Source organism: Carcharodon carcharias, chromosome 11 (genome assembly GCF_017639515.1).
Source record: "Carcharodon carcharias isolate sCarCar2 chromosome 11, sCarCar2.pri, whole genome shotgun sequence".
Taxonomy (NCBI): Eukaryota; Metazoa; Chordata; class Chondrichthyes; order Lamniformes; family Lamnidae; genus Carcharodon; species Carcharodon carcharias.
The window spans coordinates 43,946,305-43,974,130 of NC_054477.1; the positions used below are offsets into that span (position 1 = coordinate 43,946,305).

At 49.2% G+C, this 27,826-nt stretch overlaps 1 protein-coding gene across 6 annotated transcripts in view; it reads right to left on the reverse strand.

Moving 5' to 3' along the window:
- Positions 1 to 27,826, reverse strand: part of LOC121284064 (protein furry homolog) — a 520,851-nt gene that overhangs the window by 426,380 nt on the left and 66,645 nt on the right. For all 6 annotated transcript variants that reach the window (XR_005944426.1, XM_041199077.1, XM_041199078.1 and 3 more), the window contains exon 2: positions 4,723 to 4,922. Coding sequence is in view for 5 of the 6 variants with exons in the window: in XM_041199077.1 (XP_041055011.1) it covers positions 4,723 to 4,922 (200 nt within the window). In the remaining variant the exon portion in view is untranslated. The remainder of the gene's footprint in view (positions 1 to 4,722; positions 4,923 to 27,826) is intronic.

The following is a 27,826-nucleotide window of genomic DNA, read 5'->3' on the forward strand; positions in this document are numbered from 1 at the left end:
AACATACTTGACCTCATCCTCACCAACCTGCCTGCTACAGATGCATCTGTCCTTGACAGTATCTATAGGAGTGACCACTGTACAGTCCTCATGGAGGTGAAGTCCCAACTTCGCATTGAGGATCCCCTCCTTCGTGTGGTGGGGCACTAACGCCACGCTAAATGGATTTTGAACAGATCTAGCAACTCAAGCCTAGGTGTTCATGAGGCGCAGTGGACCATCAGCACCAGCAGAATTGTACTCTGACACAATCTGTAATCTCATGGCCCGGCATTATCCCCTACTCTACCATTACTATAATAAGGACAATGCAGGGAATGGAAGTCAAAAAATTGAAAATAAAGGTTCTTTATCTGAATGTATGAAGCATCTGCAATAATATAGATGAACTAGTGGCACAAATAGAGGTAATGATTTAGATTTAATTGCTATTACAGAGACATGGTTACAAGGTGATCAAGGATGGGAAATAAATATTCCAGGGTACACAATATTTCAGAGAGGCATACAGAATAGCAAAAGAGGAGGGTAGCCCTGATAGTAAAATATGACATTAGGACATTAGTGATAAAGGATCTGGCCTCTGAAGATCATGAAGTAGAATGAGTATGGGTGGAAATTAGGAATAGCAAAAGTCGGAAAACACAGGTGAGAGTAGTTTATAGGGTGGGTCTATCAGTAGGTATACTGTTGGGCAGAGCACTAAACAAGAAATTACTGGAGCTCGTAATAAAGGAAATGTAATAATTATGGGAGACATCAACCTTCATATAGATTGGTCCAATCAAATTGGCAAGAATGGTCTCGAAGATGAGTTTGTAGAATATTTTCATGACAATTTCTTGCAGCAATACATTGTGGAACCAACGAGGTTAAAGCTATCTTAGACCTAGAATTGTGTAATGAAGCAGGGTTAATTAGTAATGTTGAAGTCAAAGATCCGCTGGGAAATAGTGAACATTATACCATGTTAAGTTCAAAAGTGACATACTTCAATTGCAAACAAGAACCTTAAACCTAAACAAAGCCAATTACAGAGGTATGAGGGGAGAACTGGATAAGGTTAATTGGGTAAATAGACTAAAAGGTATGGAGGTAAATGAACAGTGGGAAACATTTAAAGAAACAATTCAAAATCTTCAACAAAAATACGTTCCATTGAAAAACAAAATCTCAGCAGAAAGAACCATCCACAGTTCACTCAGGAAGTTAAGGACAGTATTAGATTAAAAGAAGGGGTTTATAATATTGGAAAAAACAGCAGCCAGTCTGAGGATTGGGAATGTTTTCAAAACTAGGAATGGACCACCAAAATGTTGATAGAAAGGGAAAAAAATAGAATGTCAGTAAACTAGTCAGAAATATAAAAACAGATTGTAATGGCTTTTATAAGTATATAAAGAAGAAGGGAGTAGCTAAAGTAAACATTGTCCCTTCGAAGCAAAGACAGGAGAAATTATCACATGGAATGAGGAAATGGCAGAGGCATTGAACAAATATTTTGTGTCTGTCTTCACAGTAGAAGACAGTAGAAACACAAGTTTCATGCCAGAAATAGACTGTAATCTAGGCGCACAAAAGAATGAGGAAACTAAGGAAATTAATATCAGCAGAGAAAAAGTATTGGTGAAACTTAAGGTGCTAAAAACCAACAAATCTGCTAGGGTTCAAAAAGTTATAGCTGCAGAGATAATGGATGTGCTGGCTATGATATTTAAAAATTTCTTCGATTTAGGAATGGTCCCATTAGACTGGAAGTGGGCAAATGTTACACCACTTTCCAAGAGAGGTGGTAGAGAGAAAATAATGAATTACAGGCCAGTTAGCCTAACATCAGTTGTCGAGAAAATGCTGGTATCTATTATTAAGCAAGTCTTAACAATGCCCTTAGAAAAGCATAGTATGATTAGAACAAGTCAACAAACAAAATCAACTAAAAGGAAATCCTGTTTGACAAATTTATTAGAGTTTTTTTAAGGATATAACATGTAGGGTAAAGGGGAAAATCAGTAGATGTTGTATACCTGGTTTTCCAAAAGGCAAAAATACCTGGATTTCCAAAAGATGGAGAGGAGGAGAAATTTTTTCTCTCAAAGGGTTGTTCGTATGTGGAATTCTCTTCCCCAGAAGGCAGTGGCGGATGGGTCACTGAATTTGTTCAAGACAGAGTTAAACAAATTTTCATAGACAAGGGAGTCAAGGATTATGGGACAGACAGTAAAGTGGAATTGGGATCACAACAAAATCAGCCATGATCTTACCGAATGGCGGAGCAGGCTCAAAAGGCTGAATGGTCTAATCCTGTGTCCTATGTTCCATTCAATAAGGTGCCACACCTTTTGGCTAATAGGCAAGATATGGGCTCATTTTAGCATAGATAGAGGATTGGTTAATGGATAGATAGCAGAAAGTAGGCGTAAATGGGGCTTTTTCAAGTTGGCAGGCAGTGAATAGTGGAGTGCCGCAAGGATCAGCGCTGGGGCCTCAACTATTTAAAATCTACATTAATAACTTAGATGATGAGACAGAGAATAATGTATCAAAATTTGCTGATTATACCAAGCTAGGTGGGAAGGTAGACTATGGGCAGGATACAGAGAGGCTGCTGAGAGACATAGACAGGTTAAGTGAGTGGGCAACAAGATGGCAGATGGAGTATAAGGTCATAAGAATAGAAAAGCAGAACATTTTTTAAAAGGTGTGAAACTTCGAAGTGTTGATGTTCAGAGAGACTTGGGTGTGCTTGTACAAGGAACACAGAATGTTAGAACGCAGGTGCAACAAGCAATTTGGAACGCAAATGGTATTCTGGCCTTCACTACAAGGGTATGGGAGTGCAAGAATAAAGAAGTCTTGCTGCAATTGTCCAGGGTTTTGGAGAGACCACATCTGGAATACTGTGTGCAGTTTTGGTCTCCACATTTAAGAAAGAATATACTTACATTGGAGGTGGTACAGCAAAGATTCTCTAGACCTGCGATGAGGGAGTTGTCCTATGATGAGAGGCTAAATAAATATATTCTCTGGAGTTTAGAAGAATGAGAGACAATCTCATTGAAACCTACAAAATTCTGTAGGGGCTTGATACAGTGGATGGAGAGATTGTTTCCACTAGTTGGGGAATCCAAAACACAGGGACACAGTCTCAGGATAAAGGGCCAATCAGTTAGGAATGAGATGAGGAGAAATTACTTCACTTGAAGGACTGTGAAGCTCTGGAATTCTCTACATCAAAGGGTTGTAGATGCTCCGTTGTTAAATACAGTTAAGGCTGGGATAGACAGATTTTTTGTGTCTCAGGGAAAGAAGCAATATGAGGAGTGGACATGAAAGTGGAGCTGAAGCTCAAGATCAGCCATGATTGTATTGAATGGTGAAGCAGGTTCATCGGGCAGAATGTTCCACTCCTGCTCCTATTTCTTCTGCTCTTGCTCCCTTCATGGCACCACACTAGCACTATTCTCTTCAAGCTTACCAGCCTTTGTACAATCATCAACTTCTCCTGTGGGTATTATGGCTCTTTCCTTGCTACACATTATATCAAGCTGCTTTCAGTTCAACACCTATCTATCCTGTTCATCCCTTGCTTCTTTCCACTCTCAGCCTCTGCACAACAAGCAGTAGCCCCACATCTCTGCACTCTACTTTGGAAAAAAAACACCCAATAACTCTTCCTCTGCAGGACAAGACAATGCACAACAAAGAAAGAAACAAGACCACCCAACCTCGTCGTGCAGTCATGCTCGGTGCAGCCAGAACTCAAGATCAGTAACCTTACAAGAATTTCAACACAGGATGTTTTGAGGCCATAAACTTCTACAGAATCTCTGAATATCTTTGCATGCCTTCATGAACTTCTGAGAAATCCATAAGCACACAGCTTGACTACGTCAACTTGCATTGCGATGCCTCTTATCTACTACTGTTCAGTTTCTCAGTATCATTCGTTCTGTGATCAACTTCTATTCTTTTCTATTCTAGATTCTTCCCAACAACCAGTGCATCTCAAGACGGACAGTGCAGAGGTGACTCCTTTTGTAGGGGCACCTTCATGCACATCATCACCTCAAGCACCAGTACAGAGACTTGTACCTCGGCTGAGTTAGATAGTGAGCAGAAGCCTTCACATAGTGCATCAGCTACCACTAGAGACCAGGAGACAGTTTGCTGTAGGGTCAGGTCTTCTCCAAGCTCTGCCAAAGAGAGAAACATGAACATCTGGAGCTCAGCTGAGAAGAAAACTGCTTCATACAAGCAATCATATCACATACTTGAAGGCAAGTGATTGAGCCAGGCTCTAGCCAGGTATACATTTATGCCAGTGCTCAGGAGACATTCCTTTCTTAGTGGAGAGGCTGAGAGTGCTGTGAGTGCTGAGAGTGTAAGTATTATAAAACAACATATCCATCAGAACTATCAAGGTTCAAACCTTGTATGAATGTCAAATAGATGAGTTACATTGTACATCGTGACTCATTACTGGGGTACTTCATGAGAGACATTCAGAAGATGCTTCATCTCTGGTTGTTAAACCATTTGCTTTCATCCGTGAGTAGTGCCAAGGAACAAAACTTGTATCTTTTAATATATCTGGAATAATTTTAATGAATGGGGTTGCCTAGAGTTTCATTTAAAAAGCTAGCCCTGGAAAAAACTATGAGTTAGGAAGAGCATATAAAATTTACAGGACCACAGACTAAAAAAAAATGTTCTCTAACTTACCAGGGGTTCTGCCATGATGATGCGGATCTTTCTTTCAGCCTGAGTAGTAAAGTTGGCAAACACGCTTTTTAAGACGTACTCTCCTGATTTAATATCAGGGTCGACATTGATGGGCATCATGGCTGGTGGACCTCTGTCACCTTGTAAGCTGCTCGCAGGTGTTGTTGGTGGTTTGATGTATCCGTTACCTACTGGAGAAGCTGGGCAAAAAACAGAATACTCAATAAACTGTCGAAATGACACCTTTAGCAAACAAACTTTAAAAAATCAGCTTTTCAGGGTTGCATTTCACTAACATAATAGGGCAGACACTGTTAACCACCATAGCATGTAAGCCAGCAAAGTAAGAGATTAACACAACATTTACTTCCAACACTTGTCCACCATTGATCCTTTAGTTCTTTTCTGGTGAAATATTCACAAGCTTCAGGAGTGACATCTTCCAGGTGCAGAAGTAACAGAGTATTAGAAATGTTAAATAAAAACAGAAAATGGTAGAAAAGATCAGCAGATCTGGCAGCATCTATGGAGAGAGGAGCAGAGTTTACGTTTCAATTCCCAGAGAGCTTTTCCAGAATTTTCTGTTTTTATTTCAGATTTCCAGCATCTGTAATATTTTGCTTTTATGTTAGAAATATTCCTCTTCCATACATTTCAGAATTGCCTACTCCACAGGATAAGAAAGTTCAGCTGGGCTCAATTGGTGAGGCTACCAGCATTGCTACTGAATAGAGGTCACCAACACGATTTACAAAAGGCTCAAGGGTGCTAAACTTTGAATAGGTGCAACCTTTTTTTTTGGCTTGCATGCAGTGGTCTGTGCCAAAGTTAATATGCTGGTAGACATCACAAAAGAGAACATCAGCCTCTTGAATTGTTCAATGGGTTGAATAGTGGCCCCTGTTATGACCCCTGTTGTGGCCTAGAAGCTACCAGTTGTCAAATATCATTCACATTTGTTACATTGGTCTTGATTATGGGCTGGATTTTCAACGCTGGATCGGGATTCCAAACTAGATCATTTTAGGGTCCTGACGCCCACACAATTTGAGTTTTCAGGGAAAGCTCTTAATGGCCCAGAGAAAAGTTCAACACCCAATTAGACGAGTTGGGCATGGGAAGAAGGAATTATCTCTGGAGAGCGATTGTACAAGGCGAAACGGCAGCCATTACTGGGCTTGCCACTGCCAGGAGAAATGGAGCAGGCAGGGGAGCAGAGGACCAGCAGCCTTATGGCCCAAACAAGTGCCCAAATGCTCACTCAAGTACTCAAGCTACACTGCTCGAGCAATGGCAACTTTTTGCCATTGAATGAGAACCTCAGTTTGACTATTCTTTCTTATCCAAGATTTTTCATGAGCAGCCACAATCAATAATGGGCTCCCCACCCCACCCCACACCACCCCATGCTCCCAACAGCTGTGCACGAATGTGCAAAGACCTTTGGCTCTTCCTGTCTTTGAAAATTTGATTGTCTCTCTCCAGCCTGTTAACAAGTTCTTCAACAAGCTTAATAGCAAGTTGATTGGAAGCAAGCAGGTTGCTAGGCCTCCGCTCTCACTGCCCTGCCTTTAAAAGTTCCAGTGCATCATGGAAGCTTTGGATAACTGACACATGCTATTTTCAGTGCATGTCTGTGCCTGAACTTGCCTCCACAGGTAATTGAAAATTCAGCCTTGTATCTCTTCTGCAAGGTGGGAATGGAGTAGGAGAGCGGTTAAAACTGGGAAATTCACTGACTGCCCCTCCCCCCCCATTCCTGCCACAAATTAGATGATCTTGATTTTTACAGACCAACTCACTCAGATTAGGAAATTGCCTGCCAGAAAATGGCAGGTGTCTGATGAATATATTTAAATTGGGGTTGCATGATGCCATTGAGACCCCAATACTGTTTTAACTGAGCAGGAAGACCGCCTACACAACAGCTAATCTGTTCAGTAAAGCTCGCAGGATTGATCTTAGAAATCGAGTGACATAATTAGAGCAATATTTAAAGGGGGACCCACCTGAACTCTTTTGGATTAATAGGATCTCTGTGTTTTTCTGATTACTGCATTCAGAATTGATTCAATAGAACTTAAAGTCGAGTGGTTTCTGTTTGGGTTTTGGAAATGCAATCTTTACTAGGTCTGCTAACTGGGCTTGCCATAGTCATGTGACTATCATGAGGCAAGCTGACTGTAGGGCGCCATTTCTCTTCAGTTCAATAAAGCCCATCACTGAGAACATACTGAAGAAGTACAGCTGTCCTTATACATGAAACAGTTTCTGTGTAGGTGGCTAAAACCTGATGTCACTTCTTTAAGGCAGCAATCTCCCCCAATATTGTGAAAATATCACGGCTATTTTTGTGCTCAGATTCCACTGTAATGCTCATATTGAGTAAATTATTGATTTTATTATGCATTCATTTTGACCATATTGTGGTAGATTTCTCGTTGTTTGAGTATGTTCAAGCGATAAATGATTTAATCACCTACTGTGGATCCCTTGATGACCAGAGAGTCTAATGTATTAACAATATGATTATTTTATCACAATTTTTCCAGCCAAGAATAGCAAGGAAGGTGGTAGGGAAAATGTTCCAAGGTGTAAGTATGTCGTAGGCTGCAGGTACTATGTGGGACATGACAGGGGCAAGTGGTTTGGTAGTGCAAAGAGGTTGGTCCTATAGTGAGAGTACAGTGCATCTGGAAAGAATATTGGAGTGTTAGTATTTAGGAAGGAAAACCCTTGGCACGGGACGAATAGAAAGTTATATTTAGGCCTAGCATCATTAATTGATGTTGATTGATGGATGAGGTTAGGGGCTGGAGATGGGGGCAGAGAGAGATGAGTTAGAGTGTAGATTGAATACTATAAGCCTTGAGTAATCCTAATGCCACTGCACAAGTTTCACAAAAGGGCTTTCCCAGGATTGACTTAGGGAAGCCTCTGCTTTACAACATGTCTAACATCCCAGACCCACTGTAGGTAAGTCTAAAGTCTCGTTGCTAGTGATCACTAGGAACAGTGGGAAATCAGTGCTTGGATCAAAAAGGTGGCAGTTACAATGGAGGAGAATGCAGAGGAAATGTTGGTTCCAGTCAATGACTGGAGAGGCGCAGTCAGAACAGACCCCTGAGAGGCAACAGAAAGCTATTTGAGAAGCCACTATTATATAAAGTACAAACATATGGCACACTACAAATGACAACATAAACATGTTTGGGGAAGCCCTTTTGGGAATCCCAATTTCTACATTATTAGACAAGGCAGACTCCCAGCTGTGTCTTGGTCCTGATTGAAGTTGTCAAGCACTTACTATTGCTTTTGAAAGTAATTGAAAAAAGAGTACTTTCATGGCCAAAGACCTGTATTTCTGACAGGGCGCAAGATTTCACTGGTGAGGTCAGGATAGTGCTGATTACAGTGGTCAAGGCAAGATTGAGTTTAGCAATCTGATCAGGGAATGGGTAGCACTGATGAGGGCAACTTGGAGCTTGCAGCAGGAGGGTGTGAGTAAAGGCAAAGGGCAATAGGGACAAAATTAAGAAACATGCCCAATTTAAATTGTTTGCATAATTAAATATAAAAAGAACACAGCAAATGCTGGAAATCTGCAAAAAATAATAAAATGCTAGAAATTTAAACTAAATTGATCAGCACCTGTCAAGAGAAGATCTGAATTTGGTTACATGTTGTAGAATGGGATTTTATGCACAGTCACCCACCCCAGGAATGGGCTGGTAGGTTGGGGGGGGGCTAAAGTTTTACCAGAGGCGGGAGATGTGTCAGGCAGCTTGCTCACCCTTGAGTCAATTGAAACCCTTAATTGGCCAATAATGGCCACTTAACAACTCCTTCCTGCTACCACTGGTATTTTTACCAACAGCAGGAGGTGTCCACACCATGTGGCGTGGTGACCAGTGGAACCAGGCAGCCTTTATGCCAGTTGAAAATGGGTCCCTCCTATTGAATGGGTGGTTCATGGTAGTCACTCACCCCTCACGATTTCCCCTACACTGCCCTGCTGACTGACCCTCAAACCTCTCACCGGGGTCTGCTAGCTTGGCCCCAATGAAACCCTGGACTTACCTGGATCTTTGCCTCTATGGATCCTCTTCATTGGGCCTGCCTGTAGTCCCAGCAGGGGGTGAGAGGGAGAGGAGAGGGAAGGGAGGGGGGGGGAAAGAGGAGAGAGGGGGGGAAAGGGGGAGGAGAGAAGGGGAAGGAGAGAGGGAGAGGAGGTAGAGAGAGGGAGAGGAGGGAGGGAGAGGGAGAGGAGGGAGGGAGAGGGAGAGGAGGGAGGGAGAGGGAGAGGAGGGAGGGAGAGGGAGGAGGAGGGAGGAGGAGGGAGGAGGAGGGAGGGGGAGGGAGAGGAGGGAGGGGGAGGGAGAGGAGGGAGGGGGAGGGAGAGGAGGGAGGGGGAGGGAGAGGGAGAGGAGGGAGGGGAGGGAGAGGGAGAGGGAGAGGAGGGAGGGGAGGGAGAGGGAGAGGAGGGAGGGAGAGGGAGAGGAGGGAGGGGAGGGAGAGGGAGAGGGAGGGGAGAGAGGGGGAGGGAGAGGGGGAGGGAGAGGGGAGGGAGAGGGAGGGCAGGGAGAGGGAGAGGGGAGAGGGAGAGGGGGAGGGAGAGGGAGAGGGGGGAGGGAGAGGGAGAGGGGGGAGGGAGAGGGAGAGGAGGGAGGGAGAGGGAGAGGAGGGAGAGGGAGAGGAGGGAGGGGGAGGGAGAGGGAGAGGAGGGAGGGGGAGGGAGAGGGAGAGGAGGGAGGGGGAGGGAGAGGGAGAGGAGGGAGAGGGAGAGGAGGGAGGGGGAGGGAGAGGGAGAGGAGGGAGGGGGAGGGAGAGGGAGAGGAGGGAGGGGGAGGGAGAGGGAGAGGGAGAGGAGGGAGGGGGAGGGAGAGGGAGAGGAGGGAGGGGGAGGGAGAGGGAGAGGAGGGAGGGGGAGGGAGAGGGAGAGGGAGAGGAGGGAGGGGGAGGGAGAGGGAGAGGGGGGAGGGAGAGGGAGAGGGAGAGGAGGGAGGGGGAGGGAGAGGGAGAGGAGGGAGGGGGAGGGAGAGGGAGAGGGAGAGGGGGGAGGGGGAGGGAGAGGGAGGGGGAGAGGAGGGAGGGGGAGGGAGAGGGAGGGGGAGGGGGAGGGAGAGGAGGGAGGGGGAGGGGGAGGAGGGAGGGGGAGGGGGAGGGGAGGAGGGAGGGAGAGCAGGAGAGGAGGAGGGAGGGAGAGAGGACGGGGGGAGGGGACGAGGAGGGAGGGGGAGGGAGGGGGAGAGGAGGGAGGGGGAGGGAGGGGGAGAGGAGGGAGGGGGAGGGAGGGGGAGAGGAGGGAGGGGGAGGGAGGGAGAGGAGGGAGGGGGAGGGAGAGGGAGAGGAGGGAGGGAGGGAGAGGAGGGAGGGAGAGGGAGAGGAGGGAGGGGGAGGGAGAGGGAGAGGGAGAGGGAGAGGGAGGGAGGGGGAGGGAGAGGGAGGGAGAGGGAGGGAGAGGGAGGGAGGGGGAGGGAGAGGGAGGGGGAGGGAGAGGAGGGAGGGAGAGGAGGGAGGGAGAGGGAGAGGAGGGAGAGGGAGAGGAGGGAGGGAGGGAGAGGAGGGAGGGAGGAGAGGGAGAGGAGGGAGGGAGGGAGAGGGAGAGGAGGGAGGGAGAGGGAGAGTGAGAGGAGGGAGGGAGAGGGAGAGGAGGGAGGGAGGGAGAGGGAGAGGAGGGAGGGAGGGAGGGAGAGGGAGAAGAGGGAGGGAGAGGGAGGGAGGGAGAGGGAGAGGAGGGAGGGAGAGGGAGAGGGGAGAGGGAGGGGGAGGAGGGGGGAGAGGGAGGGGGAGGAGGGGGGAGAGGGAGGGGAGGAGAGGGAGAGGGAGGAGAGGGGGGAGAGGAGGGGGAGGAGAGGGAGAGGTGAGGGGGAGGAGAGGGAGAGGTGAGGGGGAGGAGAGGGAGAGGTGGGGGGGAGGAGAGGGAGAGGTGGGGGGGAGGAGAGGGAGAGAGGGGGAGGAGAGGGAGAGGAGGGGGAGGAGAGGGAGAGGAGAGGGAGAGGAGAGGGAGGAGAGGGAGAGGAGAGGGGGAGGAGGGGGAGGAGGGGGAGGAGGGGGAGAGGAGGGGGAGGAGAGGGAGAGGAGGGGGAGGAGAGGGGAGGAGGGGGAGGAGAGGGAGAGGAGGGGGAGGAGGGAGGGGGAGGGAGAGGAGGGAGGGAGGGAGGGAGAGGGAGAGGAGGGAGGGAGGGAGGGAGGGAGAGGAGGGAGGGAGGGAGAGGGAGAGGAGGGAGGGAGGGAGGGAGAGGGAGAAGAGGGAGGGAGAGAGAGAAGAGGGAGGGAGAGGGAGGGAGGGAGAGGGAGAGGAGGGAGGGAGAGGAGGGAGGGAGAGGGAGAGGGGAGAGGGAGGGGGAGGAGGGGGGAGAGGGAGGGGGAGGAGAGGGAGAGGGAGAGGGAGGAGAGGGGGGAGAGGAGAGGGAGGAGAGGAGGGGGAGGAGAGGGAGAGGAGGGGGAGGAGAGGGAGGGAGGGAGAGGGAGAGGAGGGAGGGAGAGGAGGGAGGGAGAGGGAGAGGGGAGAGGGAGGAGAGGGAGAGGGAGAGGGAGGAGAGGGGGGAGAGGAGAGGGAGGAGAGGGAGAGGAGGGGGAGGAGCGGGAGAGGAGGGGGAGGAGAGGGAGAGGAGAGGGAGAGGAGAGGGAGAGGAGGGGGAGAGGAGGGGGAGGAGAGGGAGAGGAGGGGGAGGAGAGGGAGAGGAGAGGGAGAGGAGGGGGAGGAGAGGGAGAGGAGGGGGGGAGAGGGATAGGAGGGGGAGGAGGGGGAGAGGAGGGGGAGGAGAGGGAGAGGAGGGGGAGAGGAGGGGGAGAGGAGGGGGAGGAGAGGGAGGAGGGAGAGGAGGGGAGGAGGGAGAGGAGGGAGAGGAGGGGGAGAGGAGGGGGAGAGGAGGGGGAGAGAGGGGGAGGAGAGGGGGAGGAGGGGGAGAGGGGGAGGAGGGGGAGAGGGGGAGGAGGGGGAGGAGGGGGAGGAGGGGGAGAGGAGGGGGAGAGGAGGGGGAGAGGAGGGGGAGAGGAGAGGGAGGAGGGAGAGGAGGGGGAGAGAGGGAGAGGAGGGGGAGGAGAGGGGGAGGAGAGGGAGAGGAGGGGGAGGAGGGGGAGGAGGGGGAGGAGGGGGAGGAGGGGGAGAGGAGGGGGAGAGGAGGGGGGGGAGAGGGAGAGGAGGGGGAGGAGAGGGAGAGGAGGGGGAGGAGAGGGAGAGGAGGGGGAGAGGAGGGGGATGAGGGGGGGGAGAGGAGGGGGGAGAGGGAGGGGAGAGGGAGAGGAGGGGGGGAGAGGGAGAGGAGGGGGGGAGAGGGAGAGGAGGGGGGAGAGGGAGAGGAGGGGGGAGAGGGAGAGGAGGGGGGGAGAGGGAGAGGGGGAGGAGAGTGGGAGCGGGGGAGGAGAGGGAGAGGGGGGGAGAGGGGGGAGGGGGGTGAGAGGGGGGAGGGGGGAGAGAGGGGGGGACGGGGATGGAGGGGGGAGGGAGAGGGGAGGGAGGGGGAAGGGAAGAGGGGAGGGAGGGGATGGAGTGGGGGAGGGGACGGGGGGAAGAGGGGAGGGAGACGGGAGGGAGACAGGGGGGGGGGGAATGACGGGGGGGAGTGGGGATGGGGCGGAGGGGGCGCAGAGGGGGGGGAGACGGGAGGGATGGGGAGAGGGGAGAGGGGGGAGAGAGGGGAGGGGCGAGAGAGGGGAGGGGATGGGGGAGAGGGGAGGAGATGGAGGGAGGGGAGGGGCAGGGGGGAAGGGGCAGGGGGTGGAGAGAGGGTGGAGGGGAGGGGAGAGGAGAGGGTGGAGGGGAGGGGAGGGGAGAGGGGAGGGTGGAGGGGAGGGGAGGGGAGAGGGTGGAGGGGAGGGGAGGGGAGGGGAGAGGGTGGAGGGGAGGGGACAGGAGAGAAGAGGGTGGAGGGGAGGGGACAGGAGAGAAGAGGGTGGAGGGGAGGGGAGGGGGTGGAGGGGAGGGGACGGGAGGAGAGGGTGGAGGGGAGGGGAGAGGGTGGAGGGGAGGGGACGGGAGAGGAGAGGGTGGAGGGGAGGGGAGGGGGTGGAGGGGAGGGGACGGGAGGAGAGGGTGGAGGGGAGGGGAGGGGAGGGGAGAGGGTGGAGGGGAGGGGAGAGGGTGGATGGGAGGGGACAGGAGAGAAGAGGGTGGAGGGGAGGGGAGGGGGTGGAGGGGAGGGGACGGGAGGGGAGAGGGTGGAGGGGAGGGGAGAGGAGGGGTGGAGGGGAGGGGAGAGGAGGGGTGGAGGAGAGGGGAGAGGGTGGAGGGGAGGGGACAGGAGAGAAGAGGGTGGAGGGGAGGGGAGGGGGTGGAGGGGAGGGGAGAGGGTGGAGGGGAGGGGACAGGAGAGAAGAGGGTGGAGGGGAGGGGAGGGGGTGGAGGGGAGGGGACGGGAGGAGAGGGTGGAGGGGAGGGGAGGGGAGGAGAGGGTGGAGGGGAGGGGAGGGGAGAGGAGAGGGTGGAGGGGAGGGGAGGGGAGGGGACAGGAGAGAAGAGGGTGGAGGGGAGGGGACGGGAGGGGAGAGGGTGGAGGGGAGGGGAGAGGGTGGAGGGGAGGGGACGGGAGAGGAGAGGGTGGAGGGGAGGGGAGGGGAGGGGAGAGGAGGAGAGGGGAGAGGGGAGAGGAGGAGAGGGGAGAGGGGAGAGGAGGAGAGGGGAGAGGGTGGAGGGGAGGGGACGGGAGGAGAGGGTGGAGGGGAGGGGAGAGGGTGGAGGAGAGGGTGGAGGGGAGGGGAGAGGGTGGAAGGGAGAGGAGAGGGTGGAAGGGAGAGGAGGGGGGTCGTGGGGAGGGAGGGGGAGGAGAGGGAAGGGAAGGGGAGGAGAGGGAAGGGAAGGGGAGGAGAGGGAAGGGAAGGGGAGGTGCGGGGGGATGGGAGGGGGAGGTGCGAGGGGGAGGTGCGAGGGGGAGGTGCGAGGGGGAGGTGCGAGGGGGAAGGGAGGGGATGGGGCAGGTGGGAAGGGGGGAGGGGGCGGGGGGAAGGGGGAGGAGAGGGGACGGGATGGTGAGGGAGGGGAGGGGAGGGGAGGGATGGTGAGGGAGGGGAGGGGAGGGGAGGGATGGGGATGGGGGAGCGAGGGAAGGGGATTGGGGAGCGGAGGAGAGGAGAGGGGAGGGGATGGGGGAGGGGGGAGAGGGGAGTGAGGGGGAGGGGGGAAAGGAGGGGGGGTGTGGGGGGAGAGGGGAGGGGAGGCGGAGAGGAGAGGGGTGGGAGAGGACGGGGGCGGGGAGGGGTGAGAGGATGGGGGAGGGGAGGGGAGAGGGGGGGAAGGGTGATGGGGTAGGGAGAGGGGAGAGAGGGGGAGGGGAGAGAGGGGCGGGAGGGGGTGGATGGGGTAGGGAGAGGGGAGTGGGGGAGGGGAGTGGGAGAGGGGGAGAGGAGGAGGGGGAGGGGGGAAGGGGAGGGAGGAAGGGGAAGGGGAGGGGGAGGGGGGGTGTGGTGAGGGGGAGTGAGTAGGGGAGGGGGAGAGGAGGGTGAGGGGAAGTGAGAGGGTGAGGAGGGGAGAGAGGAGAGGGGAGAGGGGGTGTGGGGGAGTGGGAAGAGGGGGTGAGGGGAGGAGGGTGGGAGGGGAGGGCGAGGGAGTGGGGGGAGAGGAGAGGGGGAGGGAGAGGGGGAGAGAGGAGAGTGGGAAGGGGGGAGGGGGGAGGTGGGGTGGAGGGAGGTAGGGTGCGGGGGAAGTTGGGGGTGGGAGGTGGGGTTGGGAGAGTGGTGGTTGGGCGGGAGGGAAGAGGGGGGTGGAGGGAGGCTGCCAGGGAACAAAACACATTTGCCACCAAAACCAGATTCCCTCCACACTTTTGGCATTTGCAGAGGGCATCCAAGGGCAGCTCACAATTGTCTTTCTGCCTCATCAGCATTCACCTCTCCCAGTGGGACTTATAGCTGGTCTGAGCTGCAAGTCCTCTCATTGGGCCTCCCACCTTGGGAACCTGCCTGCAGTCCTTAATAGAACAGCAAACATGGGGGCAGCCAATTAGACCCCCATTTCGTCCTGTCATTGGAGGCCCACACCCACCAAAAATACAGTCCAGTATTTTAGATCTTTCATCTTGTTGGTGTCAATCTCTTTTCTCTCTCTCTCTCTCTCCCCGCAACAGTGTTGGTCTGTTGATCCTTGTTTCACAGCTGTCGCTAATTAGAATGTTTATATTTTTATGTTCACATTTTTATTAACAAAACACAGGTGATAAGCCTCCCCTGTGAGTGAGCGTACATGTGCACAAACGTAGATACACAAAGAGCTCAAGACGATAACATTTGAAATTTCAATATATTGACTTAGATTTCCCAATGGCTTCCCATTAGTTGCAGACTTGAGGTTGGAAATAGCTCAAACACACATCTTCCTCCAGTGGGCAGCTGAGGCACCTGCTTAAATAGGGGAAATATGGCCATTTGATGCATTTCCTGCTCTCAACACCGAATCCAAAGGACGCCTGTTTGGTCAAAGTGGGCAACATTGTTTTGACAGTGGTGGAGGCCCAGTTTTTTTTTCTGTTAGAGCTTAAGCAAGAGCTCACTGAGCACTGCTTTGCACAGACTTTATAGACCACAGACTTATTTTGTTTAATCGTATTTTACAGATAACATAGGGGTGCCTCTAACTCTACACTGAGTTCTGTCACTGCAAAGCTCGCCTCAGATGACAAAACTCCTCAAAAAGGATTGTGGGGCCCTCCTTCAATATGCTATTGACTCTAAGAGTTATGTATCAATCATAGGAAGTGGAAGATATCAGTCACCTATACCATTTCTATACACATACTTTGGAATACTGTTTGATATCAGAAATGTAGAGTGGAATCATCCCGAATTTACACAAAGTATGGTAGCAGCTGCAATGGCAGCTTTACAAGCCGTATCATCCAAATCTGCCGCATTAATTATGCATTCCCGGGATACACACCGTCTTGTTGGTGGGCGGGCTCCAATTCACCTGCCACGCTGTCACCTCGCTACTTTATTATGCCAGGGACCACAGTTAAAGTACAACCGCGCTCAAGTGCTTCCAGCCCAGGACTGCAAAGGAGACATAGCCCCGAAAAGCAAGAAGACTGCAGCACTTGAGCACCTTTTGGACACGGTGGTGGCCCGCTGTGTTGTCCTCTACCCCACTTTGGCCACAGGAGGGGCAGCAACATTACCACTATGGCTTAGTAGGTGATGGCAGTGGTGATCAGTGCCAATGTTGCACAGAAGAGGTTGGCCATCCAATGCAGTTAGAGGATGAATGATCACATCCATGCAGCCAGGATATGGCAACCATCTTATCAATTTAAACTCTCACACATAAGCCCATCACAAATTCGTTGGCATCTCACTCACTGCCAGCTTAAGGGAAATCACCACCCATTCTCACGCACATATCCTCACATGTCCATCTAGCCTCCTCAGCCCTCACCATCTTGAGGCCACCTGTACAGAACATGTGCCCCCACACACACCCTGAGATACCCTGCTTCCCCAATACAGCTCTTGTCCTGCCTGAGGCTACTCACCCCCTTCCCCAAGCAAGACTTTGCCCTGGAACTGTTGAAAAGCCACCCACATATGGCTGATCTGTTAGGTAGAGACCAACCAGTGAGCCCCACTAAAAGTGACGTGGTGCTCTCTGTGAAGCCTGGTGCTGATAACTGCGAGTGCTGACCGAAGCAAGGTAGGCAAACAAACCTTGAAGTCCCTAGCAAAGTGCAACCCGCCAAATGCACACCTTATAGATGGTGTTGTGAAACATGGAGGCATGTTTTCCCGCTGACGTGGGCAGACGATCCAGCAGCAGGGGTGGGGAGATGAGTACGGCGGGCTGGCCTTATAATGATATGCTGATGTACTACAATGAGGTTTCCAACATCAAATGGTGGGGAACGCAGCCCACCATCAGTGGATTGAGCAGACAATCGCAAACTGGTTTCAAGACGTCTTGAAACCGATTTTTGGCCTTCTTGCCATATTGTTTGCTCACGCCACCAAACACGCCCAACGTCAGTGGGCACAGAAAACCCTAGCCATAGATAATTATTGGAAGCAGCCTGAGCTGTTCTCATACATCTTAAACGTAAAACAAATTTCAGATAGTCCCAACTTGAGGCCTTTGAAATCACTTTAAAGTTGAGATCCTGTTTTATTATAGCTTGCTGCTCTTAGTTGACATGTTCGTACAAGTATCACATGGGTAATTTGATACTGTCAGTCACTGGGTCCTTATTTAGAACGGCAGCAGCCATCAACGCTAAGGAAATGAATTCATTTCATGCAAGCTTGCCAGACCTGAATTCGATCTCACTGTGTAAATAGGGTATTGGATTCCTTTCACTGACACGTACATTTGTGTACAGTTAAAATATGCTCTTAAAACTGTAGTTTCTGAAATTGGATTGTGCACAAAATATTACAATTTTTGCTACAGCTTGTTTTGAAATTTAACTTCCTAATTCCATAGCTGGATGTATTCATTATTCTTAAATTAATACTGAATTAAATCTGCTGGCAACTACTAATGTTCCAAGTATAAAAATTACCAAAACGGAGTGGTGGAATAAAACCACTCTAAGCAAGTTTAAAGCAAAAAAACCCCATAATTTTTAAATCAGACATAATTGAATAATTAGCTTTAAATTTTGACAGTAATGTTAAGATTTAAAACCAGATATATTTACTGTACCATTCCAATAGCCTGGGTGGATATTTAATTTTAAAATAATTTATTTTACAGCATTTAGTTATATAGCTGAACTCCAATTTTAGGCATTCATTCTGTTGCTTTAGTATTGCTACCTACTTTGCTGGATAAACTTGATACTTTTTTAAAAAATTGTCCATAGTTGACATAGCCTGCCTCACATAAACATTAAAAATCCTTGAGTACAGAGTACCTACCAAGCCCTTTTATCAAGCTGATCACTGTGGGCTTCCTCCAACAGGCTGCTGTAATCTCCATGAGCTCCAGTTTATCTGTATAATGCAATTGCTATAATTCTTTCTGGACTAAAAAGATATGCATAAATATTTGTTCTGGCATTTTGTCACCCGCGTCCTGTGGTAAATGACATAGAATATGGAACTAGACAGTATTTGGGCAATTTTTAAAAATCATTTTGAAGGGATGTTTGTTGCAATACAGCTTATGTCCTTCTGCCCAGTAGTTGAGCTTTCCACAAATGAAGGTCATAGAAAGGATAAATTTTAGATGATGCACACGATGATGGACTACAACATGCATAGTGGCTGCACGTCTATATTTATCCAATACATTCTAAGCTATGGATTACTAAAATGCCTAAAAGTACAGGTGGCACAAGGGCAGTTATCTATATAAAACGGTTGTCACTCTCCAAAATGATTTCAGATGTTCAATATACAGTTTAAGTTAAAGAAATGCTGCTAAACACTGGCAATTGTAAATGTTTATTATTACTGATATGACAGTAGTTAACATGTTAAAAATATGCAGTTGAATCAAGCATACGCTGGCAGTAAGTACAGATACCTCAGATTCCAACACAGAAAACCCCCAGAATACGTAGAGAGTGCCAGAAGTCAATGCAAAACCACAATTTTTTCCAGAAGCATTCAGTACACAGTTGCAGAAAAACCCTGGATGTCATATTTAGTCTGTGTAATCATAGTGTGAAAACCTTTTTAAAAACTTCTTGAAACTTCACATGAGCAAGGATTGTTTCTGAGTAAAGATAATTGTGATATTACAATAACAACTTACATTGATAAAGCTCGTTTGATGTAGTAAAAGGTCCAAGGCATTTCACAGGAGCATTATAAGACAGAACTTGACAATGAACCACATAAGGAGATATTAACTCTGATGGTCAAAAGTTTGGTCAAAAAGTCAGGTTTTAACAAGCTTCTTAAAGAGAGATTATTAGAAATGCAGATTGAGAGAGCGAATTACAGAGCTCATGGCCTAGGCAGCTGAAGGCACAGGTGCCAATGGTGGGGCAAAGGGAATTGGAGATTCACAAAAGGCTATCATCAATGACCTTCCTTTCATCATAAGGTCAGAAGTGGGGATGTTTGCTGATGATTGTACAATGTTCAGCACCATTCACAACTCCTCAGATACTGAAGAACGCTAAATGCAGCAAGACCTGGACAATATCCAGAGTTGGGCTGACAAGTGGCAAGTAACATTCACGCCACACAAGTGCCAGGCATTGACCAACTCCAACAAGAGAGAATCTAACCACCATCACCCCCTGACGTTCAATGGCATTACCATCATAGAATCCCCAACTATCAACATCCTGAGGGCTACCATTGACCAGAGACTGAACTGGATTGGCCATATAAACACTGTGGCTACAAGCGCAGGACAAAGGCTAGGAATCCTGCGACAAGTAATTCACCTCCAGACTCCCCAAAGCCTGTCCACCATTTTACAAGGCACAAGTCAGGAGTGTGATGGAATACTCCCCTCTTGCCTGGATGAGTGCAGCTCCCACAACACTCAAGAAGCTTGACACCATCCAGGACAAAGCATCCCACATGACTGGCACAACATCCACAAACATTCACTCCCTCTATCACCGATGCACAGTAGCAGCAGTGTGTACCATCTACAAGATGCACTGCAAGGTTCCTTAGACAGCATCTTCCAAACCCATGACCACTACCATCTAGAAGGACAAGGGCAGCAGATAGATGGGAAACCACCTGGAAGTTCCCCTCTGGGTCACTCATCATCCTGACTTGGAAATATGTCGTTGTTCCTTCACTATCTCTGGGTCAAAATCTTGGAACTCCCTTCCTAACAGCACTATGGCTGTATCTACACCTACTGCAGCAGTTCAAGAAGGCAGCTCACCACCACCTTCTCATGGACAACTAGGGTTGAGCAATAAATGCTGGCCTAACCAGCGAAGCCCACATCCTGTGAATGAATAAAAAAGAGGGTTGAAGGGGATTACAGAGATAGGAAGGAGCAAGGCCATGGAGACAGTTAAACAGAAGAATTTTAAATTTGAGTGTTGCGTGATGGAATTCCACGTAGGTCAGCAAGCACAAGGGCAATGGGCGAATGAGACTTGGTGTACTTAAGGTACCGGCAGCAGAGTTTAGTTGAGCTTACGTTAAGGAGGTTGGAAGCTGGGGCTGGGCGGCCACGAGAACGTGGGAATAATGGAATCTGAAGGTAACAGAATGTGGGATGTGATAGGGTGCAGGAGAGCAATATTACGGAGGTAGAAGTCTTGGCAATAGAGAGAATAAGGGTTTGGAAGCACAGCTCAGGGTCAAACTGGATGCTGGGTTGCAAACAAACAGTCTAGTTCAGCCTCAGTCTATTGTGTAATGTATTATTGTAACCACTTTTGTTATACGTGGATATACAGTGATAATTCTTAGAATGTGCTGTGCTATAGTCCTGTAAGGTTCCCCATTCACTGCCTCCCCCTGTAGATCCAGTAACTCTATTCCCAACAACAGAATTCAAACACATATATCAATATTCCTGTAATCAGCAATCCCTTTTCTTGCAGTTCATTTTTAAAGTATGACAACTAGCAGAGAGATAGCCATTCACTGATTGGGCAGCAGAATGGTACTAAAGTGACTACAAAGGTAAAATGACCTCTGCCACTCCCTGCTTATTTGAAAAGAAAGGAGAACATCTTAATGAAAGAAAACATAAAAACTTAATTTAAAAGTAATGGAGCCAAGCTATAATTATCATACAAAACCTAAACATTAGGCATAGATCCTTCTTTATTTGCCCAAATTTTTCCACTACTCAAAGCACCAACTTGTTTGTGTCAAAGATCTCTAGTACCATGCTGCAAAGCTATTCTTTCATGTGTGAGACCATTGAGCCAGTAAGCTATTAGACATGGAATGCTTCACGACTGAGGCTGACTCGGGCTGCTTCCAACACATGCATAATTTGTAGCAGGAATCAATGGGGCTGAATTTCCTCTTGGTTTGCTGCCACGATTACAGCAGTGCATATAGAGAAGCCACCCTCAATGATTTCATCAGCAAAAGGAGCGGTAACCCAAGTTGATTATTCCCTCCCCCCCCCCCCCCACCACCACCACCACCAGCTTTGTTGAGGCTAATTGTTGCAGCCCACCTGCTGCCCTGGCTAACTTAGCATGGAATAACAATCAAATCTGGCATTTTCTAACTTATACTTGTTAAATGCCCTTAACCACATGGCCATTACATAGTGCTTGCATGCTGTCGCCAGTTTCTTCAGGCATTTGGCAACCAAATGGAGGCCACCTCCAGAAAGGTACATTTGACTTGTTCTACTTGCCTCATTGTGGAGTCAGGAAGCAGCAGGTGTGCTTCTCCCTGCTCCACATTAACTCCACATTAAATGCGCAGGATTTTTCCAGAAACAACAAAGGAACACAGAATAATGACACTGAATAGGTCATGTGTAGAAGTTACATTTTTAACGTATGACCAAAAGCACTCTTTTAGAGGAAAATACATAAATATTTCCCACTGAAATTGTCAATGTCAAGTCACAAGCCAGTGTGAAAGAGGATGAAAAAAATATTTTGACTGTGGTTACATTCAAAAAGCATTACAGATTAGAATTCTTTTCACTGCAAATTATTTCAAAAACTAGCCCTACAGAAATCATTGAAAAATCTTTTAGTGTAATTTTAGCTTCTAACATGAAGAATGTTTCCTCTCCCCTTTCACTTTCCTGCATAATACGCATCATTCCCACGCCAATATGAGACAAACGGACAAAACATGTATGAGCAATAACCTTTAAATCACCTTTTGAGACTGTCACCTTACTGTATGAGAAACTATAAGCTCTAAGCTCAATTCCAATTATATGGCACTGTATATTAGTACTCTGCAGCATTTTGCAGTCATCTTTAAATTATCTTTTGACATTCTAAAACTTCAACAGGCTTACTGTGATCCTTTTGAGTAATAGACCCCAAAACCCTAGGTTTAACCTGAACATAAGTTCTGTAAGTTCTACCATCTCCATGAAGTTTCAGTTCTAATGCTGTAACAAATGAAAAGCTGTAAGAGTACTGCTTACTTGGTACTTGAAGTTTCCCTCCATAATCTTCCACCATGGAATTTTCATAGGAGGTGCACAATGAGTGCAGTCGATGATCACATTTATTTAAAAAGTTCCACAGATTTTCCTTAAATGAATCCTTAGAGGGGATGGAGATTAAGATTTGTGGAAGGTTGTTCCAGTCCTTAATTGTTCTTCAGAAAAAGGAATTAGCAAAGAAAACACATTGGGGTGTATACAGCTGGGGCTGTTGGTTATGAACTCTTCCAGCTTGGTCACTTTTGGGCTTAATATACTGCTTGGAAATATTTAATGGTCCATTCAAAATTTTAAAGAGGTATGTCAACCTTTGGACTTTTTCTTTGGTTCTGGAGGCTGTAGCAACGTGATCAACTGGGAGACACTAGAATCCCACAGGTAATTGTAACAAAATGAGCTGCCTGATGTTTCTCAGGGAGGATAATGTTTTTAACTGCTGAAGTGATAAAACAAATAAATGAGTTTCAACAAGGAACTTTATGAGCTGAGATTGAATAAGATTTGAAAAATAAGTGAGGCCACATCAAAGAGAACTGAACACATTTGTTCAATTAACCTCCATTTTAAGTTTTTGCCACAGTAGAAAAAACGTACTTAAGGTTTAAAACAAAAACAGAATTACCTGGAAAAACTCAGCAGGTCTGGCAGCATCGGCGGAGAAGAAAAGAGTTGACGTTTCGAGTCCTCATGACCCTTCGACAGAACTTGAGTTCGAGTCCAGGAAAGAGCTGAAATATAAGCTGGTTTAAGGTGTGTGTGTGTGGGGGGTGGAGAGATAGAGAGACAGAGAGGTGGAGGGGGTTGGTGTGGTTGTAGCGACAAACAAGCAGTGATAGAAGCAGATCATCAAAAGATGTCAACAACAATAGTACAATAGAACACATAGGTGTTAAAGTTAAAGTTGGTGATATTATCTAAACGAATGTGCTAATTAAGAATGGATGGTAGGGCACTCAAGGTATAGCTCTAGTGGGTTTTTTTTTATATTTTATATAATGGAAATAGGTGGGAAAAGGAAAATCTTTATAATTTATTGGGAAAAAAAAAAGAAGGGGGTAACAGAAAGGGGGTGGGGATGGGGGAGGGGACTCACGACCTAAAGTTGTTGAATTCAATATTCAGTCCGGAAGGCTGTAAAGTCCCTAGTCGGAAGATGAGGTGTTGTTCCTCCAGTTTGCGTTGGGCTTCACTGGAACAATGCAGCAAGCCAAGGACAGACATGTGGGCAAGAGAGCAGGGTGGAGTGTTAAAATGGCAAGCGACAGGGAGGTTTGGGTCATTCTTGCGGACAGACCGCAGGTGTTCTGCAAAGCGGTCGCCCAGTTTACGTTTGGTCTCTCCAATGTAGAGGAGACCACATTGGGAGCAACGAATGCAGTAGACTAAGTTGGGGGAAATGCAAGTGAAATGCTGCTTCACTTGAAAGGAGTGTTTGGGTCCTTGGACGGTGAGGAGAGAGGAAGTGAAGGGGCAGGTGTTGCATCTTTTGCGTGGGCAAGGGGTTGTGCCATAGGAGGGGGTTGAGGAGTAGGGGGTGATGGAGGAGTGGACCAGGGTGTCCCGGAGGGAGCGATCCCTACGGAATGCCGATAAGGGGGGTGAAGGGAAGATGTGTTTGGTAGTGGCATCATGCTGGAGTTGGCGGAAATGGCGGAGGATGATCCTTTGAATGCGGAGGCTGGTGGGGTGATAAGTGAGGACAAGGGGGACCCTATCATGTTTCTGGGAGGGAGGAGAAGGAGTGAGGGCGGATGCGCGGGAGATGGGCCGGACACGGTTGAGGGCCCTGTCAACGACCGTGGGTGGAAAACCTCGGTTAAGGAAGAAGGAGGACATGTCAGAGGAACTGTTTTTGAATGTAGCATCATCGGAACAGATGCGACGGAGGCGAAGGAACTGAGAGAATGGGATGGAGTCCTTACAGGAAGTGGGGTGTGAGGAGCTGTAGTCGAGATAGCTGTGGGTGTCGGTGGGTTTGTAATGGATATTGGTGGACAGTCTATCACCAGAGATTGAGACAGAGAGGTCAAGGAAGGGAAGGGAAGTGTCAGAGATGGACCACGTGAAAATGATGGAGGGGTGGAGATTGGAAGCAAAATTAATAAATTTTTCCAAGTCCTGACGAGAGAAATAATCATCGATGTACCGGAGAAAGAGTTGTGGAAGGGGGCCGGAGTAGGACTGCAACAAGGAATGTTCCACATACCCCATAAAGAGACAGGCATAGCTGGGGCCCATGCGGGTACCCATAGCCACACCTTTTATTTGGAGGAAGTGAGAGGAGTTGAAGGAGAAATTGTTCAGCGTGAGAACAAGTTCAGCCAGACGGAGGAGAGTAGTGGTGGATGGGGATTGTTCGGGCCTCTGTTCGAGGAAGAAGCTAAGGGCCCTCAGACCATCCTGGTGGGGGATGGAGGTGTAGAGGGATTGGACGTCCATGGTGAAGAGGAAGCGGTAGGGGCCAGGGAACTGGAAATTGTTGATGTGACGTAAGGTGTCAGAGGAATCACGGATGTAGGTGGGAAGGGACTGGACAAGGGGAGAGAGAAGGGAGTCAAGATAACGAGAAATGAGTTCTGTGGGGCAGGAGCAAGCTGAGACGATCGGTCTACCGGGGCAGTTCTGTTTGTGGATTTTGGGTAGGAGATAGAAGCGGGCCGTCCGAGGTTGGGCAACTATCAGGTTGGAAGCTGTGGGAGGGAGATCCCCAGAGGAGATGAGGTCAGTGACAGTCCTGGAAACAATGGCTTGATGTTCAGTGGTGGGGTCATGGTCCAGGGAGAGGTAGGAGGAAGTGTCTGCGAGTTGACGCTCAGCCTCCGCGTGGTAGAGGTCAGTGCGCCAGACAACAACAGCACCACCCTTGTCAGCGGGTTTGATGACAATGTCAGGGTTGGACCTGAGAGAATGGAGTGCAGTAAGTTCAGAGAGAGACAGGTCTCTCTGAACTTACTGCACTCCATTCTCTCAGGTCCAACCCTGACATTGTCATCAAACCCGCTGACAAGGGTGGTGCTGTTGTTGTCTGGCGCACTGACCTCTACCACGCGGAGGCTGAGCGTCAACTCGCAGACACTTCCTCCTACCTCTCCCTGGACCATGACCCCACCACTGAACATCAAGCCATTGTTTCCAGGACTGTCACTGACCTCATCTCCTCTGGGGATCTCCCTCCCACAGCTTCCAACCTGATAGTTGCCCAACCTCGGACGGCCCGCTTCTATCTCCTACCCAAAATCCACAAACAGAACTGCCCCGGTAGACCGATCGTCTCAGCTTGCTCCTGCCCCACAGAACTCATTTCTCGTTATCTTGACTCCCTTCTCTCTCCCCTTGTCCAGTCCCTTCCCACCTACATCCGTGATTCCTCTGACACCTTACGTCACATCAACAATTTCCAGTTCCCTGGCCCCTACCGCTTCCTCTTCACCATGGACGTCCAATCCCTCTACACCTCCATCCCCCACCAGGATGGTCTGAGGGCCCTTAGCTTCTTCCTCGAACAGAGGCCCGAACAATCCCCATCCACCACTACTCTCCTCCGTCTGGCTGAACTTGTTCTCACGCTGAACAATTTCTCCTTCAACTCCTCTCACTTCCTCCAAATAAAAGGTGTGGCTATGGCTACCCGCATGGGCCCCAGCTATGCCTGTCTCTTTATGGGGTATGTTGAACATTCCTTGTTGCAGTCCTACTCCGGCCCCCTTCCACAACTCTTTCTCCGGTACATCGATGATTATTTCGGTGCTGCTTCATGCTCTCGTCAGGACTTGGAAAAATTTATTAATTTTGCTTCCAATCTCCACCCCTCCATCATTTTCACGTGGTCCATCTCTGACACTTCCCTTCCCTTCCTTGACCTCTCTGTCTCAATCTCTGGTGATAGACTGTCCACCAATATCCATTACAAACCCACCGACACCCACAGCTATCTCGACTACAGCTCCTCACACCCCACTTCCTGTAAGGACTCCATCCCATTCTCTCAGTTCCTTCGCCTCCGTCGCATCTGTTCCGATGATGCTACATTCAAAAACAGTTCCTCTGACATGTCCTCCTTCTTCCTTAACCGAGGTTTTCCACCCACGGTCGTTGACAGGGCCCTCAACCGTGTCCGGCCCATCTCCCGCGCATCCGCCCTCACTCCTTCTCCTCCCTCCCAGAAACATGATAGGGTCCCCCTTGTCCTCACTTATCACCCCACCAGCCTCCGCATTCAAAGGATCATCCTCCGCCATTTCCGCCAACTCCAGCATGATGCCACTACCAAACACATCTTCCCTTCACCCCCCTTATCGGCATTCCGTAGGGATCGCTCCCTCCGGGACACCCTGGTCCACTCCTCCATCACCCCCTACTCCTCAACCCCCTCCTATGGCACAACCCCTTGCCCACGCAAAAGATGCAACACCTGCCCCTTCACTTCCTCTCTCCTCACCGTCCAAGGACCCAAACACTCCTTTCAAGTGAAGCAGCATTTCACTTGCATTTCCCCCAACTTAGTCTACTGCATTCGTTGCTCCCAATGTGGTCTCCTCTACATTGGAGAGACCAAACGTAAACTGGGCGACCGCTTTGCAGAACACCTGCGGTCTGTCCGCAAGAATGACCCAAACCTCCCTGTCGCTTGCCATTTTAACACTCCACCCTGCTCTCTTGCCCACATGTCTGTCCTTGGCTTGCTGCATTGTTCCAGTGAAGCCCAACGCAAACTGGAGGAACAACACCTCATCTTCCGACTAGGGACTTTACAGCCTTCCGGACTGAATATTGAATTCAACAACTTTAGGTCGTGAGTCCCCTCCCCCATCCCCACCCCCTTTCTGTTACCCCCTTCTTTTTTTTTCCCAATAAATTATAAAGATTTTCCTTTTCCCACCTATTTCCATTATATAAAATATAAAAAAAAACCCACTAGAGCTATACCTTGAGTGCCCTACCATCCATTCTTAATTAGCACATTCGTTTAGATAATATCACCAACTTTAACTTTAACACCTATGTGTTCTATTGTACTATTGTTGTTGACATCTTTTGATGATCTGCTTCTATCACTGCTTGTTTGTCGCTACAACCACACCAACCCCCTCCACCTCTCTGTCTCTCTATCTCTCCACCCCCCACACACACACACCTTAAACCAGCTTATATTTCAGCTCTTTCCTGGACTCGAACTCAAGTTCTGTCGAAGGGTCATGAGGACTCGAAACGTCAACTCTTTTCTTCTCCGCCGATGCTGCCAGACCTGCTGAGTTTTTCCAGGTAATTCTGTTTTTGTTTTGGATTTCCAGCATCCGCAGTTTTTTTGTTTTTAGTACTTAAGGTTTAGCCTAACTTTCATTTCACCAGAGCCAGTTTTTCAGATGGTATTAAACAGAAAAGGGGAAAAAGCTCTGGCAGAAGTCAATTCTACCGAGTTCTTCCTCAGTTACTCGCACACTCGATAATCAAATCAGATTTCGGATGGACATCTGCTGGAAACAGGCACAAGTTTCATGACCAAATTGAAAGGGGAGGCATGGAAGGGTTCAGTAATATTTTAGACCCCATACATATGCTAGACACAGGAGGGCATTTATAAAGACCATACAATCACCATAAGTGCATTTGACTTTTAAAGGCCCTTCCTATAGTACTTCTGTTTCCAGCTGGCACATGGCAGGGAGGGGTGCGATTTTATGGAGCCTGCAAAAGCCAAAAACATGGGGCATGGTGTGACCAAATTAGGTGGGAGCCAAAATTTCAATTTCCCGATGGTGGCTGGGATGCAGAGATTAAGTCAGTGGTGTGTTTATGGAATGTCGGGTCTGATGCCGAACTATGGCAGGTTCCTTCTTGTAATACATTTGCATGCTATGACTACTCATTAGCATCAAACATTTTTTAGTTATGTCCTAACTTCAAGATAAAGTCAGCGGTGTATAAGAATTGCATGGCACCTGGTTCAAGTTCATTTAAAGGTGATGTGCCATAGTTGGCTTTGTGCAATCGTGTATTAAGTCACCAGTTTTCCTGGTTGAACACTGTGGCACAAGAGAGGGGAGCAGGAGAATGGCAGCTTGCATGGAGGTTCAGAACCAGCAAGGGTCAGTC